General features: G+C 38.9%; 1 protein-coding gene across 3 annotated transcripts in view; it reads right to left on the bottom strand.

Annotated features, from left to right (window-relative positions):
* Positions 1–5,131: 5,131 nt before the first annotated feature.
* LOC111576077 (ephrin type-B receptor 2-like) overlaps positions 5,132–17,169 on the bottom strand; it is a 53,348-nt gene continuing 41,310 nt past the window's right edge. The window contains exons 9-16 of one of the 3 annotated variants that reach the window (XM_055013074.1): positions 15,958–16,040; positions 15,642–15,764; positions 15,252–15,499; positions 14,200–14,415; positions 13,857–14,006; positions 12,549–12,742; positions 12,283–12,438; positions 5,132–12,172 (exon numbers count right to left, since the gene is read on the bottom strand). In XM_055013074.1, coding sequence (XP_054869049.1) covers positions 12,064–12,172; positions 12,283–12,438; positions 12,549–12,742; positions 13,857–14,006; positions 14,200–14,415; positions 15,252–15,499; positions 15,642–15,764; positions 15,958–16,040 — 1,279 coding nt within the window. In that variant the 3' untranslated portion in view covers positions 5,132–12,063. The remainder of the gene's footprint in view (positions 12,173–12,282; positions 12,439–12,548; positions 12,743–13,856; positions 14,007–14,199; positions 14,416–15,251; positions 15,500–15,641; positions 15,765–15,957; positions 16,041–17,169) is intronic. The other 2 variants (XM_035953494.2, XM_023281581.3) reach the window with 2 other exon arrangements.

Below are 17,169 nucleotides of genomic sequence, written 5' to 3'. Positions count from 1 at the left end.
TCAGAGGATATACATTGCTCTTCATGCTAGGAAAAGGGAGACATGTACTGCTGCACTTCCATCAACTGCTCTTGGATAAGCCATTGTATGCCTGTAGAGGATTTTGCAGTACATGGCAGCATCACTGAAGGGCTTTCTATTGGCACGGACATTTCAGTCAAAGCTGCATTGATGGGCTGAGCAGCACAGCCCTTCTACAGCTGGAAATATGTATATAGACATTGAGCTACATCTTTTCTTTAATACAGCCAAGTCTGTAAAGCACATGTTTAATATTGTTATCTTAAGGATATCTTGCTTTTTTCTATGATGGTTGCCTGTTCAGATGATGTTTCAGACAGATGTCCTTTTGCACGATGTAAAATATCTCCACATACTTACTTTGAACCCATGAAGAGGTAGTGGTAGTTGCTTCATTGGAATGATTCAATTTTTGCTGCAAATTATAGCTGTTTTAAAATTGCCTGGATAGTAACATCTACATATAGTTTTGCAGCGTCAACACAAAAATAATAGTGACTTTAAGTGTATGTTGTTTTGTGTGTCAAGAACTGACAAAGGCCAGGTTATACAAATACAGAGTTGTCACTCTTCCACATTCTGTTAGCAACTTCAGCTGCATCTTTTATGTAAATAGGATAATATCTCCTAATCAGTGTTTCAAGAGTGTTACTCTTGCAGTGTATAGACATGTCCATAGTGATGTAGAATGTGCATGATGTTTAAATATACATTGAAATATTTACATTTACACGTCACTTTAATTTCTATTGATGCAGTGAGAAAAATAAATTTGACCTTAAAGCAAGATAGACTTACCCCTTTAAAAAGGTGCTGCCGCGAATAGACCTGCTAAATTGTCTTTGCACCGTGCCACACCCGCAGTTCAGTCCCTCAGTGGTAAGGCACTACAGAAACACAGAATCAGGCCAGACAGAGTTCCAAAGTAATTTTATGTACCAACATTCACGTAAAATGAACTCTTCAGAATTTAGAATGAGATTGGGGCAAGCTATCTCAGTAATAACTTAGGGTAAAAGACAGGGTACACACTGGACTGTACAGAGTTGGCCACCAATGTTCAACACAAAGAGACAGACAACCATGCACAGCAATTTAGAGTCACCAATTAACCTAGACAGGTCTTGGGCTGTAGGAGGAAGGTGCAGCATCTGATGAAAATTGCCACATACACAGAACAAGAGCACAAGCACAACGCATCCACTCAGCTTTAAGCTGATCCCACAATGTGATATTTCTCACCTCATGACATGCTTCCTTTCGGCAATGTTATAAGGAAACAGTGCATACATTTACACGGATATGCAAATGACATCCAGCTATATTTATCAATGATGAAACAAATCCGTTAGTCCTAATTCAGACATAAAAGTCTGGCTGACATGTAATTTTCTTCTTATAAAATAAAAGTCATTGTATCAGGCCATAAACACCTTAGAAAGAGAAATTATCTATCTAGCCAGATAGGTACTGCTGACGCATAAACATGTCAGAGATTCAGACCTCAACAACCATCCTTTGTTCAAATACGCTTCTAGTATGGTATACTGACTTCTGCAAGCAGAGATCCAGTCATCCACTATCTATACACTGCATAATCCTCATTAGGGTCATGGGGCGGCTGGAGTCTATCCCAGCTGACTTAGGGGGAAGGCAGGGGACATCCTGGACAGGTTACCAGTCTAACACAGGGCTACACATAGAGACAAACAAGCACATGCACATTCACACCAACAGACAATTTAGAATTGCCAATTAACCTAAGCATGATTTTGGATTTTGGGAGGAAGCCGGAGAACCAGAAGAAAATCCACCCATGCACAGGAAGAACACGCAAACTCCATACAGAAAGATCCCAGAAGTGATGTTACAAGATGTGCCGATGTTTTGAACATAGACTATGGTTTTGAAGCGTGTGTTAAGGGAGTGGGCATTTCCGTGGAGCGCGTATCGAGGCTTGTTTCATTTAGGGGAGGAGCCAAAAATGATGACGTCCGGAGCCTCGCTGACCGGCTGTATCACGGACTGCTTCGGGAAGTGGTTGAGATTTTGCCGTGAGATTCGTGCGGAAAGTATATTCCAGCCTTAGGCTCCATTCAAAATGTGAGCTTTTGATAGACAGTTGCAGTCAGTTGAGAGTTTGGATAGTTTGGATACTAGGGTTTAGAGAGAGAGAAAGATAGTTTGGAGATTTACGAGAGTGAGGAGAGAAGATCGGATGGAGCCTGCTAGGAAAAGGAGGATTTCCCTTGTGTGGGAACACTTCGATTTGATAACTCCTAATAAGGTCAGCTAAATCTGACATTATTACAGACTCATGAGGTTTGCTTATCAAGAACTGTATTTTTCACAGTTTCTTATTTTATTCAAATGTGTGGTGTTTATTGGGTGTGTGTCAAAAAAAGGATTGTTTAAAAACTGTTGAGAAACTATTATTCCAGAATAAAAATGAATAAAATCTCCCCTGTCCTGTACATCATTGTCCAGATTACACAAGCAAATTCAGTACCCTCTTCCTAGTTCCACAAGCACTTTCACTTTCTTCTGCCTGCTTAAGCCCATGCCATTTTCCTAAAGTGACAGAAAAACATTATTACACAACCTGCCAAATCATATGATACGACCATTTAGGGAAACTTTACACACACAGAATGCATTGAAAAATATTTATTATAAATGTGTGACAATTTATGTACAGAAATTATTTGGTCATCCATTATTTGAAATTGATGATTCCCAACAGCCACAACAGACAAAAATGCAATGCATCACACATTATGTGGTTCAGATACAGCTGCCAGTAATTATACACTTGGCCAGTAGGTGTTTTTTTTGTGCAAATGAAGCTAAGAGAAATGAAACCCTTTTTTGAACCAATTGACTCAAGTGGTTTGATGCCTCATAAGGCTTCATCTCACCATCACTAGATCCCAGTGTTACGGCTGCTGCCCCTGGCTCTAGGTGGTGGCAGTTCTCTCCCTTCCCCCTCCCTTCTTTGTTCTCCTCAGGTAGGCGTGTGCGTGTGGCTCTGGAGACGGCAGGTGCAAACAATTCCAATCAGTGGGACCTGAGCGTGAGCATATGGGAGTGATCCAGTCAACCACTTCTTCAGCCATATAAGCAGACTCCACTCACCACATGATGCTGGACTGTGTAAACCAGCAGTCAATCCTGAGTCTTTGTTCAGTCTAGCTCACCTTGCCTTTGATCTCTGTTTAATTCCTGTTTGTGCTCCTTTCCAGTCTGGACTCCTGCCTGCTTGTGCCTTTCCCTGGATCCGCCTGCTCCTAGCCCCTGCCATCCATCGCCATTTCGGAGTTCTGGAATCACCGTTCACAGACTGGTAGTTGACTTATTTTGTATCTGTATCATTACTTTTCTTGTAGTATTCATCTGCTTAGTGTAGCGTACATTCGTGCTTAGGTATTGCCTGTTGTGGGTCTGTTTTTGAGTCCATTCTATTTTGTATATAGTATAAGTAGTTAGGGTTGTAGTTGTGACTTCTCATCACTTCTGTTTGTAGTCATTCTGCACCAATTGTAGTCCTCGTTTGACTTTCAATTTGTAAAATAAAAACCTGTTACCCTTTATTCTCTCGTGTCATGTCTATTACCCTGCACTTGAGCCTCATAGGGATTTTTAACCCCCAGACCCAAGCCGTGACATGAACCAGGGATCTTCTAGCTGCAAGGCTATGAAGTGGACACTAAGTTGCAAATCAAAGGCCATAGTCTAAGATTTGACTGTGTTCAAATGTCTAAAAAGCTTCTTCAAAGATCTTCAAAAAAAATCACCAGGAGAAGTCAGCATTTGGAGGCAGCAGGATTTATTGTCGCCAAAAATCCAGGAGTGGTTCTTAGCAGTGATTAACACCCCCAAGAAAAACAAGAGCTGCTGAGTTGTGCATTGCCTTTTATGCTATGAGAGTTGGTCATTTTTGCACACCTATAAGGTATATGACGGGAGTGAGAGCTTTGACGCCATTATGCTTTTCTAAATCTATTGGTCAGATCATGAAGTGGGGGTTACATTTCGCCCCCTAGATCACTCCCTACAGAGGACGTGTGCATTAGGTCATCTTTTACAGAGAGCATGCCCAGACATGTTCAGACTTTTGCTTCAGTCTCCTGTACATTAATCAGGTTATCATTTTGTGACAGATTTCATGCATCTTATACCATTATGTATTGCTATGTTTCTGATACACCTATCTATTAGTTATGCTGCTGTAGGCCTGAGCAGCTGAGGGATGATGCACCAAGCACATCTCCTCTACGCTTTCACCCTCTGTGATTTTATGACAGTTGTATGTCATTGACTTTCTGTCCCGTCTCTCCCACAGTTGTGTTTTTTCCCTCTCTGCTCTGTCTCTCTATGAGCCTTTCTGCACTTATCTCTGGCTCCAGAGCTTTATGTTTCAAGTCTGTGGTTTCTAACCTACCCAGTATTTATTTAATTTGCTGTTGTTCAGTGTTTCATATTATAACTGCTATAATGATCAGTAATATATTTCTCACTGTCTTTCTTTTTATTATCACTAAGATGTTTAACAGGGCTCAAATATATGTGAACGTAATCAGCTATTTCGGGTGTCTCTTTCCTCCTTCATGTCTTCTGTCACTCCTACTGATGGAAGTGACACTGAGTCTGTTTCAGTTGCAGGTTTCTGGCTAATAAAAGGGAGTTTCTGTTGCAAAGAGCTAGCATTTTTTGTGTTACATGCCTTGGAATGACATAGATTGTGATTTGTTACTATTGCATTTAAGTACTTACTCAGAGTAAAAAAAAATAAATAAATAAATAAATCTTTTTTTTTAAAATTCTCTACTACCCTCTTGTGTCCAAAGCTTGCATCACACAGTGAATGCATTTAGGTGCTTAGTGTTGAGTTTAAAGCAGTGCTATTTTATCCACAGTTTTTAGAATTGCATTGCCAAAAAGAACATACAGAGTAGAATGGACTATTCCAATGGTATTTCTTTGGGATCATTTGTTTAATCTGTTAATATTTCAGCAGAACTCTATGAAATCAAGTAAAGACAAAGAAATAAATGTGTGTGTTGCAGTTGACCATTTTATCTTATTGGGGACAATAGCTGCCAAACACGTGTTTGTGTTGCCTTTTCTTTATTTACTTTTTATTTTCTTATTTTTTTTTACAAAATAAACCAATAACAGTATTACAAATAATTCAAATCGATACATCCTTCACACGTATACCATCAAATATACATTTGTACAACATAAAAAAGAAAAGCAAAGTCCAAATGAGATCACAGTGGTAAGAGCTCGTATGGCTATGGGTAGCCCCTCTGGAATTTTACATGGACCCCTATGTCCTGTGTGCTTTGGACCAAGGGTGCAGGAAAAAACCTTAATGTAAAACTCCCATCTACAGAGAATAGAAATATCTTTAGGGGACCCTCAGGCAAAAAGACGGGTTGTGCGGTAAAGGGAACTGCATAAAGCTGAAATACTGGATTCTGGAGAGTTACACCACTTGTGTATTTTTTGGTACTTTAAATATTAACTGAAGCATTCTGAGAGTATACTGTAGACTCAACATTAACCTTGACAATGTAAACACCACTGTTCTGCACTGTGTATGGGGTTATGAAAACCATCACTTTGATTTCAGTTCACCTGTTCAAAATTTCTGAGGTTTTCATTGTTTTGTCTTTCAGAGAGTGAGACAAGACGATAGATATCAATCAATCAAATAAAATCCAAGTTCAATGTTGAATCCTGTTTATCTTTTTGTGTTTTTGAACTTTGACCATGCAAGAGAAGATGCTTCTCTTCCCGACCATCCAGCCTTTATGCTAAACAAGCTAACTATGTTCTGACACCATCTCTGCTCTTAACACACACAGATATTAAGTTGATATCTATCTGAATAGGTCATTCTCAGAGAGAATGCAAAAGCATTTTTGTTGTGTACCTTAAGTGCAGAATTTGAACATTTTCAACTTGTCTATGGCAAAAAAAGCAAATGGTAAAAATACTACCAAAACCAGGCACATTTCAGCTGTATGAAGTACTGAGAAGCTGCCATAGTGCAGTTTTAACATGGGACAACATATGGATAGAGCACAGTGCACACACATTGAAGCAATTATTTTTTTAAAAAAAGGAAAAGTTTTCTTCAATCTGTACATAAAGAGGTTATGTTCAAGTGATTTTCACGTTCTCTGTAAATTTGTGTCTGTAAATGACTCCCACATACAAAAATGAGCCAGTGATGAGAGCAGTGAGTCTGTAGTTCAGGCTATAAACTCTCACGGTCATTTGATGATTTAAAATGAATTAAAGAACATCAGGTAGACAGAATATAACACTGTTATGGGTGAATATGTCTTGCAGTGTGACTTCTCACTCACTTTTAGAAGGTTGTGCAACTGTGCAACCCAGTATAACCTCAATGTACACATTCATTACCACATTGAAGTGACCATCGATCACAGGTGACAAGTAGTCACTCAGGGCCCCATTCAGACTTTCTTTTTTCTCTCTTTTGGAAATCTCACTGTTCAGCTACTTTGACACAGTTAGACAATGTTTGAGGTGAAGGGTGCTTTTTCTGTCGCATTTATTTAAATATAACAGAACAAGTTTCTTTTGACCACTAATCTATCATAATTCTATGCTTGTGTTGTTAAGTTAGGCTTTAAATAAATTAAAAAAAAAAAAACAAGAGTAACCATACTTCAGAGGACTTCTCAGAAATATCACTTAAAGGAAGTCATTTCTGCTAAGAAAAACAGATCAAATTATGTCAGTTTGAACAGGTGCATACAAGGTGTGAATGTGATGCCTTGCCCATTGTGTCCAAATGTGCAGACCATGCATGTGTACAGTATACTCTATTTGTGCATGTCTGTAAGACATTTAGGACCATTGTTACAACAATGGCACATATTGCATGACAGATCTGTGCAGACTGATATTGATAATCTAACTGAACAAGAAATACCAAAAGGAAAAGAGGACATGAACTAACAATTTGCTGGAAGAGCTTCAAAATGAGAGCTGTGGAAGCACCTTGTTCTAGACTGAGGTCATTTAAAAGTGTCAAACAATTTGTGTGACTGCAGGAAGTTTGGCACAGAGCACACATCACACTCAAAGTATCTAATGTACATCTGTGACGAGCTAGTCTTGTACTTTCCACTGACAACTAGAATATGTTCAAATAAAAACATGCACAAATATTGTACATGTAAAGCAGCTTCTGACCTCGCTGTGCACCTGTATGGAACAAGAAGAGGAGGGAGGTAAAGGTGTTGGATCAGATTAACCCATTATGGCCTCTTTGCCCACAGCTCTTCCATAGCTAAGCCAGCATTCTGTGAGCAAAACATTAATACATGGAAAATACAACTCAAATCTTCCTTTGAAGTGAGAATTTTTTTTTTCTTGTCAAAAATGGTGTGCTAGTTGAGTAGATCATAAAGAATAACTTAACCGCAAAAAGTGAAGGGAGGAGATACATTACCTACTGATTTTACAATAGCACTGAATGAGAAAACATCTACTGGGAAGAAAATTGATGGATTTGGCTGTGCTATTGGATACTATCACAAAACCAGGAGTGTTGTACCTCAAAAGAACTGAGAACATTCTGACCAACAAGTTCTATAGGATTTGAGATCAGAAAAGACTCATGTACAGAACATCAACAGTGCAAGAGTACACATGTGTCTTGTGGCAGGAAGAACATGTCAAATATCCTGATATATATGTTTTTTAAAAATCACTCAAACATCACATGAACCAAGGTGAGAATTCACATTTCTGTAGTGTGAAGTATAAATTGTTGTCATAGCACTTATAAAAACCACAGTTTTATCAAAATTCACATTTTTCAAAACCAACAAAATAGAGTTCTGAGCGTATACTGGTCCTGTGAAGCCTAGGAACCATATTCCCTTTATATTCACCCACAGTGGTTTCTGAAGCAGCATGTTGGTACAATAGTCAGCATCTCACCTCAGTTAAATCATTTAAATCATAAAGAGAATATGTACATGGAGAGATTACACACATAGACAGACAGTCAAAGGATCTGTATGCTCTACATGAAAACTGAGAGGATAAATAATCATTTCAAAGGTCATGGTTCCTTCTCTTTTGAAAAGACTGTCCTCACAAGAAAAATGACAGCATTAGAGATTTGCTCTTTCACCTTGTGTTTACAGCTCTAACAGCCAGTTACAATGTTGGCCTGTCAGAACCGAAGCTGGAAGTTTTACAACAGTTTTCATAACCTTAACTTAATCAAACCCTACCATAGCAATAAACAGCTGTACACATTTTGTAAGGGTGATTTGTCAGAACTTTAGAAACTACTACCAATCAGTGTTGTTTTGCCATGTGAGCATGAGACGACAAAATGCTCGTGTTGATTTGAAAGTAAAAAACAGTAACATGTTTTGCTGTTTAGTTTGTAGAACTTTCTGTTATTCTTGTGGTAGCCTCAAAGTCAATAGGTTATTGTTTCTAGATTCAAAAGAAGGAATTATTGTCCTTTAATTCTGGAAGCTGAAACTGAAATCCCCTCAGAACCTTGGGCCTTCCTTGACAAAGTGCACAGCATTTTGTCAAGAAAGAAGCACTCCCAGGAAGAAACACTCCCAGTTTGGTGCCTTTGTTAGGAGGCTCTAACTGAAAACACAGCACATCATTTATTCCCTTTAAAAATGAAAAAGTGGTTAAATCCCATTGACATAATTTGACTGTAGCATTAAAAAGTTCAGACATGGTAAGATGCAAACTTTACAGCGACTTGAGATATTAGGGTTCTTATCCATTGCACAACACCATCAGAGAGGCATCTGATTGTCCCAAAATTAATTACGAAAATGAGTCTCAAACATATGGTGGCAGTGGCGGGTTGTCCACTAATCAAAAGGTTCCCCTTGCATGCCTAAGTGTCATTGGGCAAGACATTGATCCGCAAGTTGCTCCTGATGGCAGGCGAGCAACTTGCTTTGGGTACCACAAAGGTAGAAAAGTGCCATTTAAGTGCAGACAACTGAACAAACTCATAAAGAACTTTCTTCAGCTACAAGAAGAACCAGACTCCTGCAACAGATGGTCTGAACCCACTGAGCCAACAACATAAAACAGGAGACGTGAGACAGACTGAATACACAGAAGAACTGTGGCAAGTTCTCTGAGATGCTTGTAATGATATATCCTAGATGAAAGCTGTAACAAATAAAAGAGACTACACCTAACCACAGTCAACAGTGTGGATCAGTACATAAGTACACAGAACACACTTGAACCTTTTAAAGAGTTCTTCTTTAAATTGACGAATAACTTCCCAAAATCCCATATTGAGTCTTAGCTCTGTGCAAAGGTATTGAAACTCAACTTTATGGAAGTCGAACAATTCTGAAATACTAATTTTGTATCTCATTTAAAACTGGAGGACAGATAAAAAATGCCTCTTTTAAACAGCTCATGTTACATTTAATAGAGTCCGTGTATACTCATTTCACTGGGACCACCTGAATTTTTGGAAATGACAGAAAGATCTGTATGCCATAATTATTACATATGACATTTTTTTTAGGAATTTCTTCATTTCCCAAGAAAAAACCCAAATGGTTTTTTTCATAATTACAAAGTCTGTCTCTTGTAACTATGAGAGCATTAGTCTGTCAAATCAGTGTAACCTTCGGACTAATGTTATAAGTAGTCACAGGAAAGAAGGAGCACAGAGAATTTTGATTCAACGTCAAAGGCAAAGTTTTGTTGTTCAGAGTACTATTTCTTCAATGAATGATTCAACAGAGCACTATCTGTCATCCACTTGTGCCTTTTATCAGCATAAACTGACGCCTAAATAGCACATTGGATCACACACGAACCTTATGTGACATTCAAGTCTCATTACAATGCTCTGCACTTAACCTGTGTTAAAATTAAAATTGCTGGAACAATTTACCTGGAAGGAAGCTTTAGAATTTTGAGCACAGTTGCAAATACATGAACTAATAAAGACACTGAATCACTGAAGTGGTGGTGTGGTCATTTTAGAACACCATTCAGTTATTTTGTTGGGGTGTACATCAAAATAAAGAAAAGTATACTGATATGTACAGGATGACAGCTGTGAGAAAAACTGACTTCTCTTGAACAATTGAAAATTCTGCTGTAAAGTTGGCTACCTTTGCCACCAAAACACATGTAACAGTGAGAAAAGTAAGAAATAGTATTGTCTCCCAGCCCAAACCCTGACCCAAAGTTGCAGTAACTTGTCACAGCTCCACAGTAAATGGGACAGTATGATCACAGGGACAGACAAGCATTTACAAAATGTCCATTTCAGGTGACATGTCAGAGTTAAAATGTTCTATTTGGTGAGAGATGTCTACAAAAAATAAAAATATCAACCAACTGACTTTTCAAAATATCAGTAGCCATGCCGTTTTATATGACATTTTTAGACCAGCTCAAAAGGATTCTTTAAAGGGACCATTTTTACAGTGTTGACAGTAGCTACTTGGTTCCTTAATTTGTCTCAGATGTCAGTTCTCCAGTCAAAACCACATCTGCAGCTTCTGACAGCACAGGCATTGAAATATGTGACGGCCTTTTATGAAGACCTTTAAAGAGCAAATGTCATCACGTAATTTCAGTCTGGGCGACAATAAACACAATAAGCAAAATCCAAAACAACCATTTTCTGATTAACAGTAATGTGAGGTCAACAAGAGTCATACTGAGAAGAGATTCCCTTAGGCTTAATTTGTCTTAGCAAAGGGCAGAGACTGACGGTTTCTATCGGCCTAAAAACCAGACGCAATGGAAACATCCTTTCTGACAGCATTCTTGTGGGACCTGCGCCCAGACATTTTGTAATGTAGAAAAATAACCCGTGAATATTATTACTTTACTTAAAGTTATAATCATTAAGGTTTCAGTCCTGATAGATTTGGCAACACCTTTGTAGTTACTGCTGGCGGTAGTATGTTTTTCTAATTGTACAACAAATTGTGCGTGTGGCGATTATTTGCTCTTCCCCTTCAGCTGATATCACATCAGTGATGCAACAGAGGAGCAGCTGGTGGATTTGTTTACAGGGCAGCTCAACAAACTAGACTAAAGAAGACAGTCAATGCTTCTTCTTCCAAATGCATTCAATGGCCTTCTTCTGTCACATGACTATGAGGGCGTATCATTTCCTGTGAATCCTTTGTGCGTAAACATGCTTTTTGAATCCTGTGTGGATTCTGGAGTAACGATGAAAACACTGAGTAACAATGAAGATACTGTATAGACAGGCAGTCACAGAATGCAAATACATTTAGCATCTCTTGCTGCAAAACTGTTTGCCATTAATAATACTAAAAGTGGGTTTTGATATGCCAAGCAAGGTAATGGGGTTATAACTTGAGGTTATAATTTTAACAACAAACAACCAACATCTCTGTGTGATAGATCGAACAGTAAGGTTATGAGTGGCACTTGTAAATAAATGTGCTCAACTGAAAGCATTAAGTACTGCAAGCTTTAGGCTAATTACTGAGGTTGTATTTTGCAGTAGCCATTTAGTTGAGTTTAATTGTGCTCTTTTTCCTTTTATTCACTTTAACTGTAACTGTGAGTCCTGTACACAAAGCAAAAGTGCATGGTCAACTCTGGAGAATGATTTGTTACTTAGATGATTTTGTGGTAGCGCAGCCAGTGGAGTAGTGATGTCAGAAGTCTTAAATAGACATGGGCTGAGCAGCTTGAAGACTGGATTTCAATGGCTGTGTTTATAGTCGAGTACAATATCAGGCCCTAAAGCATGACTGTTACCTGAATATACAGTAGCTACAAAAAACTACCATACATCTGTGCTGTGCCGCAGACTGATGGAACCCTCTGGAGAAAATCAGAAGAAAAAAAGGGTCAATCTGAGTTAAAATGAAGTCACAGTCTGTGTGCAATATATCAATCCTCCTCAGAGGCTCAAGGAGAACGCAGGGGCAGTGGCTGCTGGGCTTTCTACAGTGAACAGAGCTGGTGTGCTCCTGATCTGTCATGTCACACTTCCACTGAGGTGATCTGGTTCATTTGGGCCCTCATGGACTGGATACTGTTCAGGATCTTCTTCTGGTGGCCAGCCAGTGTTACGCCTACCTTGAGGATGTCCCTGAAGAGAAAACATTTGTCAGCTCCAAATTAGTATATCACAAGAGTAACACTTCTCACCCTACAAAGATACACATGCATAAATACAACAAAAGTGTCTGTCTAACATACTCCATGGACATCTGAGACACCACATCAAAGCTGGTGAAGCCTTCGTTGGTAAAGTTCTCCTTGTACTGGCCCATCTTAATGGCATCCAGCCACTCATCCACTGTAGTGAAAGAGGAGAAGTCTGGAGTGCTGCGGTCGAGCAGAGGTAAGTGAACGCTGGTGGATAGACAAGACGAAAGAAGAAAATTACAGCCTGTGATGAAGCTGACTTGTGAGGGATGTGGCTCTGTTGTAGCATGAAGTAACAAAAGTCCTCTGTGCCATACCTTGATGACAGCGGTGTCATGGCCTTCAGACTGTTGGGGTTGCGGATCATTTTATCCAGGGTGCTGACAATTTGGCTGAATTTAGGCCGGTTGTTACGGTCTTTCTGCCAGCAGTCAAGCATCAGTTGATGTAGTGCACTCGGACAATCCATAGGTGGTGGCAACCTGTAGTCCTGCTCTATGGCATTGATTACCTACAGGAATTAATGTGAAAACACTAATGTTTAGTTGCTGAGTGAGTACCTCTACCTGGAGGCCTGTGCAGGTCACCATACATACGTATGTATACACACATACACGCACGCACGTACGCACACACACATACATGTGTGTTTTGTAAATAAAGGTAGATGTATAGTACATAATCACATCAGAGAGTCAGCGTAGGCTGTAATTATATCATGTCAATAAGTTAAAAAAATAAAAGAATGCTGGATGACAGGCAGTATTTTTGGTTCTCTCTCTCTTTTGCTCTGAATGAGGGTAAAATAAACCAAATATAAATCCATAAAACTAATCTGAATGCAGTTATATTATAGCTAACTACTTTTCTGCAGCATTTGTTACCTTGTCTTGTTTTAGTTTATCTCTATTTCTCCCACAAGCTGCATCCAACCAGCCTGCTCAAGCCTCCCTCCATGTGTTAAAAACGTGGGGCCCAATATATATAGGGCCCAGCCCTAGAATCAACATTACATATTAACATATTAATACATTTCAATAACTTTACTTTCAATTAATATTTAACTTTACAGAACTGGTGGTTCATATTTTTTACACTAGTCACATGATTATTCAGTTGTTCCACTGAACTACTGAACAAATATGGGTTTAAAGAGTGAGGAGTTATTGAGAAACATAGATATTTTTTTCATGCTCATCAGCAATGCAAAAGTGTTGCATAACCAGCAAGTGACTATATAAGTAATTGACAACCTTCCCCCTAAACATGAACAAACAGTTGTCACTGCGATCTAAATACCTGAATTCTTGACTTCAGTTTGGTAGTTGCAGCAGATGCTGTGCTCACTGCTGGCTGTCTGAAAGCACCTTGACCATCAGGCCTGTTATTCTGTAGAACTATACCTACTATTTACTGTTACTTAGTGAGTAGGATGAGAAAAATAAAAACAACCTACTTTGGGCAATATTTTAAAGCCCCTCAACCTATGCTCTCAGTGCAATTTAACAGATATTATAATTTCATATAATTCTGCAACAAGAGAGCTTTAAAAACTGCTGTTTCTCTGTATGGCAGTTCTGTAATATGTACTGAAATACAAATATTGGCTGTTTGGCTTTACTCACATCTTGATTACTCATGTCCCAGTAGGGCCGCTCTCCATATGACATCACCTCCCACATGACTATGCCATAGCTCCAGCAGTCACTAGAGGAGGTGAACTTCCTGTACTGAATGGCCTCTGGAGCCGTCCACCGAATGGGAATCTTCCCTCCCTAAAAAAGGAGGATGGCGCCGTGGAAAGAAAGACGGAGAGGAGAAATTTTATTCAGAATCCAAGGGCTTGGCTTTTTTGTTTGGTACACTGGAGGAATTCAAGTAATTTCATTTATTTTATAATTTCAATAATGATATAACTTCGGTTTACTTAAATTAAAACTTTATTGGTAGACTATGGTAAAGACTCACCAGAGCACTGGTATAGGTGGGATCTGATGTATCATCTTCGAGGAAGCGTGATAGGCCAAAGTCAGACACTTTGCACACTAGGTTGCTGTTGACAAGGATGTTCCTAGCTGCCAGGTCTCGATGGACGTAGTTCATGTCACACAAGTACTTCATTCCTGCTGCTATGCCACGCAGCATTCCCACTAGCTGGATCACTGTGAACTGCCCGTCATTTTGCTTTTGAGAAAAAAAAAAAAACATTTAAATTAGTCTAAATCTACTCCATATCAACCATATGTATCCTTGTGAGCATGAGGTCAGATCTCCAACATGTAGTCAGCACCAGCAGTTGTACTTGATCCATCTGACACTCTTTGACAGCTGTTAACCAATGATGCCATTAAAAGTAACCTTTTTATTTCACATACACGTTTTCTTAGGACTGTTTTCCATAAAGTCCTTCACCACTTAAACTTAAAATGGAAAAATAAATGTGTTGTCATCATTTTTGGATCTTTCCTTAAACACCAGAATGGGCCAAATTGTTCATATGTTCATGTAATGGGCAGATTGCTAGGACAAGCAACTGCAACTTCCGCAAAGTTCGTGGGTCTTCCTGCTCTCAGGTTTGTCTTCAGTCAGTCTTGCTCATCCCATTCTGTGGTACATAATGATCTCACTGCACCTCAGAATAATGCTGCTATTGGGCAAAAAAGCTCTGGGATGTGTTTTTGCAAACAAACCACAGCAGTCTTGTGCAGAGCTAAATGAAGGATGCTGTGAATGTGTCTCTGCAAAATAGTGATGGGATGAAACTTGTTTGGACAAGGAAACACATAACACACTTTGGCATACATGTATGGTATGAGAAACATAGATGGCCCCTAAAAAATAATGCATAGCTATGTCTTTACATAGATATAACTAGAGGAAGTAGACAATCAAGAATTAGCAGGACTTCACTGTTATCTGGAACTCACTGTCTGGTCTGTGTTTTGTTTTAAAAAAAGAAAAAAAACATTTCTCTCACTAAATTCAGAGCAATGCAAAGGTAGACGAGTGTGTAAATTTACCCTAAGGAAGGAGTCAAGGGATCCATTCTCCATGAACTCAGTGATGATCATCACAGGGCTGCTTTTTGTCACCACTCCCTCCAGATGGATGATGTTGGGGTGGTCAAACTGGCCCATGATGGACGCCTCACTCAGAAAGTCCCGCCTCTGGCGCTCAGTGTAACCTGCCTTCAGTGTCTTAATAGCCACCAGTATCTCTCTCTTCCCAGGCTGCCGGAGGTTTCCACTGCAGACTTCACCAAACTCACCTGACAGGAAGACAGGAGCAGTGAAAAGTGAAGAAGTTTTTAAACAAATTGTAAATGCATGGACGTAGCAAGGAATGCCCTTCATGTACTAAGTGTTGAAGTAAAAAACCCCTGTGAAAAGCTCAGCACTGTTCTTCTTTACCTGCACCAATCACTTGTTCAATCTTGACACAGGCAATGTCAATTTCCTTGGCAAACTCTCTGACCGCTTCGTTGGGGTCTTCATAAGTGAAGGGGTCGATGTATATCTTCATTCCTGGAGACACTTCAGTAAAGAGAGACAGAAGAAACAACAACCGCTGTACACAAAAACTGAAACATACATGCAAACACTGAGCAACAGAATGTTGTTAAATACTCTTCTAAACTAAAACCCACTTCACAAAGCACAGCATTGATTGCGGTCAGTCTAGACAACAATAACCACATACTGAGTGCAGTAATTAAGTGATACTTACTGTGACCACTGGTATAATGTTGGAGTTTGTCTGTGTACTCTGATTCCGGTCTGTCTGAACTTCTCCTGCTGGTGACAAACACACTTGCATGTCAACAGACACATGACCATCAACTGAGATACTCAATCTACTGATGAAGACTATGTGGCACAGTTGAAGGTCTGGAAGAAGCTAATAAGAGGAATTTTAGTAGAGATACATATGAGAACTTCTTTTACATAGTGTACAGTGGAGTACAACAGAGAAGAATTTCTGTCTGATGTAGTGAGCTTTTTTCTTGTTGTGATGGAAGATGTGCATGGTTGTCTAAGTTACTTCAAAACATAACAGTGTGATTTTATTCATAATGCGAAAGCAGCGAAAGCATTATGATGCCAAACAGTGTAAGTTTAGTTTGGTTTTCAGATTTAATGATAGTTTATTCCTGTCAAATCACAGTTTTCATTTTGCCATCTCTGTTTGAACTTTAATTAAAAGCCTCACTAAATTGTCACCTGATTAACAAAATATAAAAAAAATAAAAAATGCGACCAAAACCAAAAATGTTCTTTACCTTGAGACCTTACACAAGTCATTAATATACAGTATGAACCATTTTGGTCCAAACACTGACCCTTGTAGGACATCACACAAAATCTCTGACAGACTTGATTTTTTTGTTCCCCAATCTGTATAAATTGATGCCTGTTACTAATGTAGCATTGCAAATAGTTTGCCACTGCTCATCTTAAGCCATACTTTCCCCATCTATTCACTTGTATTAGATGTTTTATAATATCAAATGTTTTTTTTTAATCTACAAAAACTCCTACTATAAATTTCTTCTTGTCAGTGGAAGTTATTTCTTCTGTTAGCTCCACTAATAAGAATACTGCTGACCACCTTCTTCTGTTAATTAATGAGTTTGTTTACCTGTATTCTTTCATTCACTGTCTGTTGTTGGTTATTGTTTGTTTGTAGTAGTAGCTGATAAATGTTTTGTGTATTTCTCTGTTTGGAAACAGGTCACAACTTCCAAATTTAAGACTGATCAATACTTGCAGATTTAATAATTTATTTATCTTCGTACAGTTTTAAACATGAAGTGCAGTTTCTCTGTATAGTGCTATTATGCTACAATGGTATCACTTTAGCAATTTTCATTCCATTTGGAAAGTCCTGTAGTGAAAAAACAGTTCACATCTGTAAGTTGATGGTTTTTACAGTCCTTCT

This window comes from Amphiprion ocellaris, chromosome 8 (genome assembly GCF_022539595.1).
Source record: "Amphiprion ocellaris isolate individual 3 ecotype Okinawa chromosome 8, ASM2253959v1, whole genome shotgun sequence".
Lineage (NCBI taxonomy): Eukaryota > Metazoa > Chordata > Actinopteri > Pomacentridae > Amphiprion > Amphiprion ocellaris.
The sequence above is the reverse complement of the archived record's forward strand: the minus strand, read 5'-3'. Positions and strand labels throughout refer to the sequence as shown.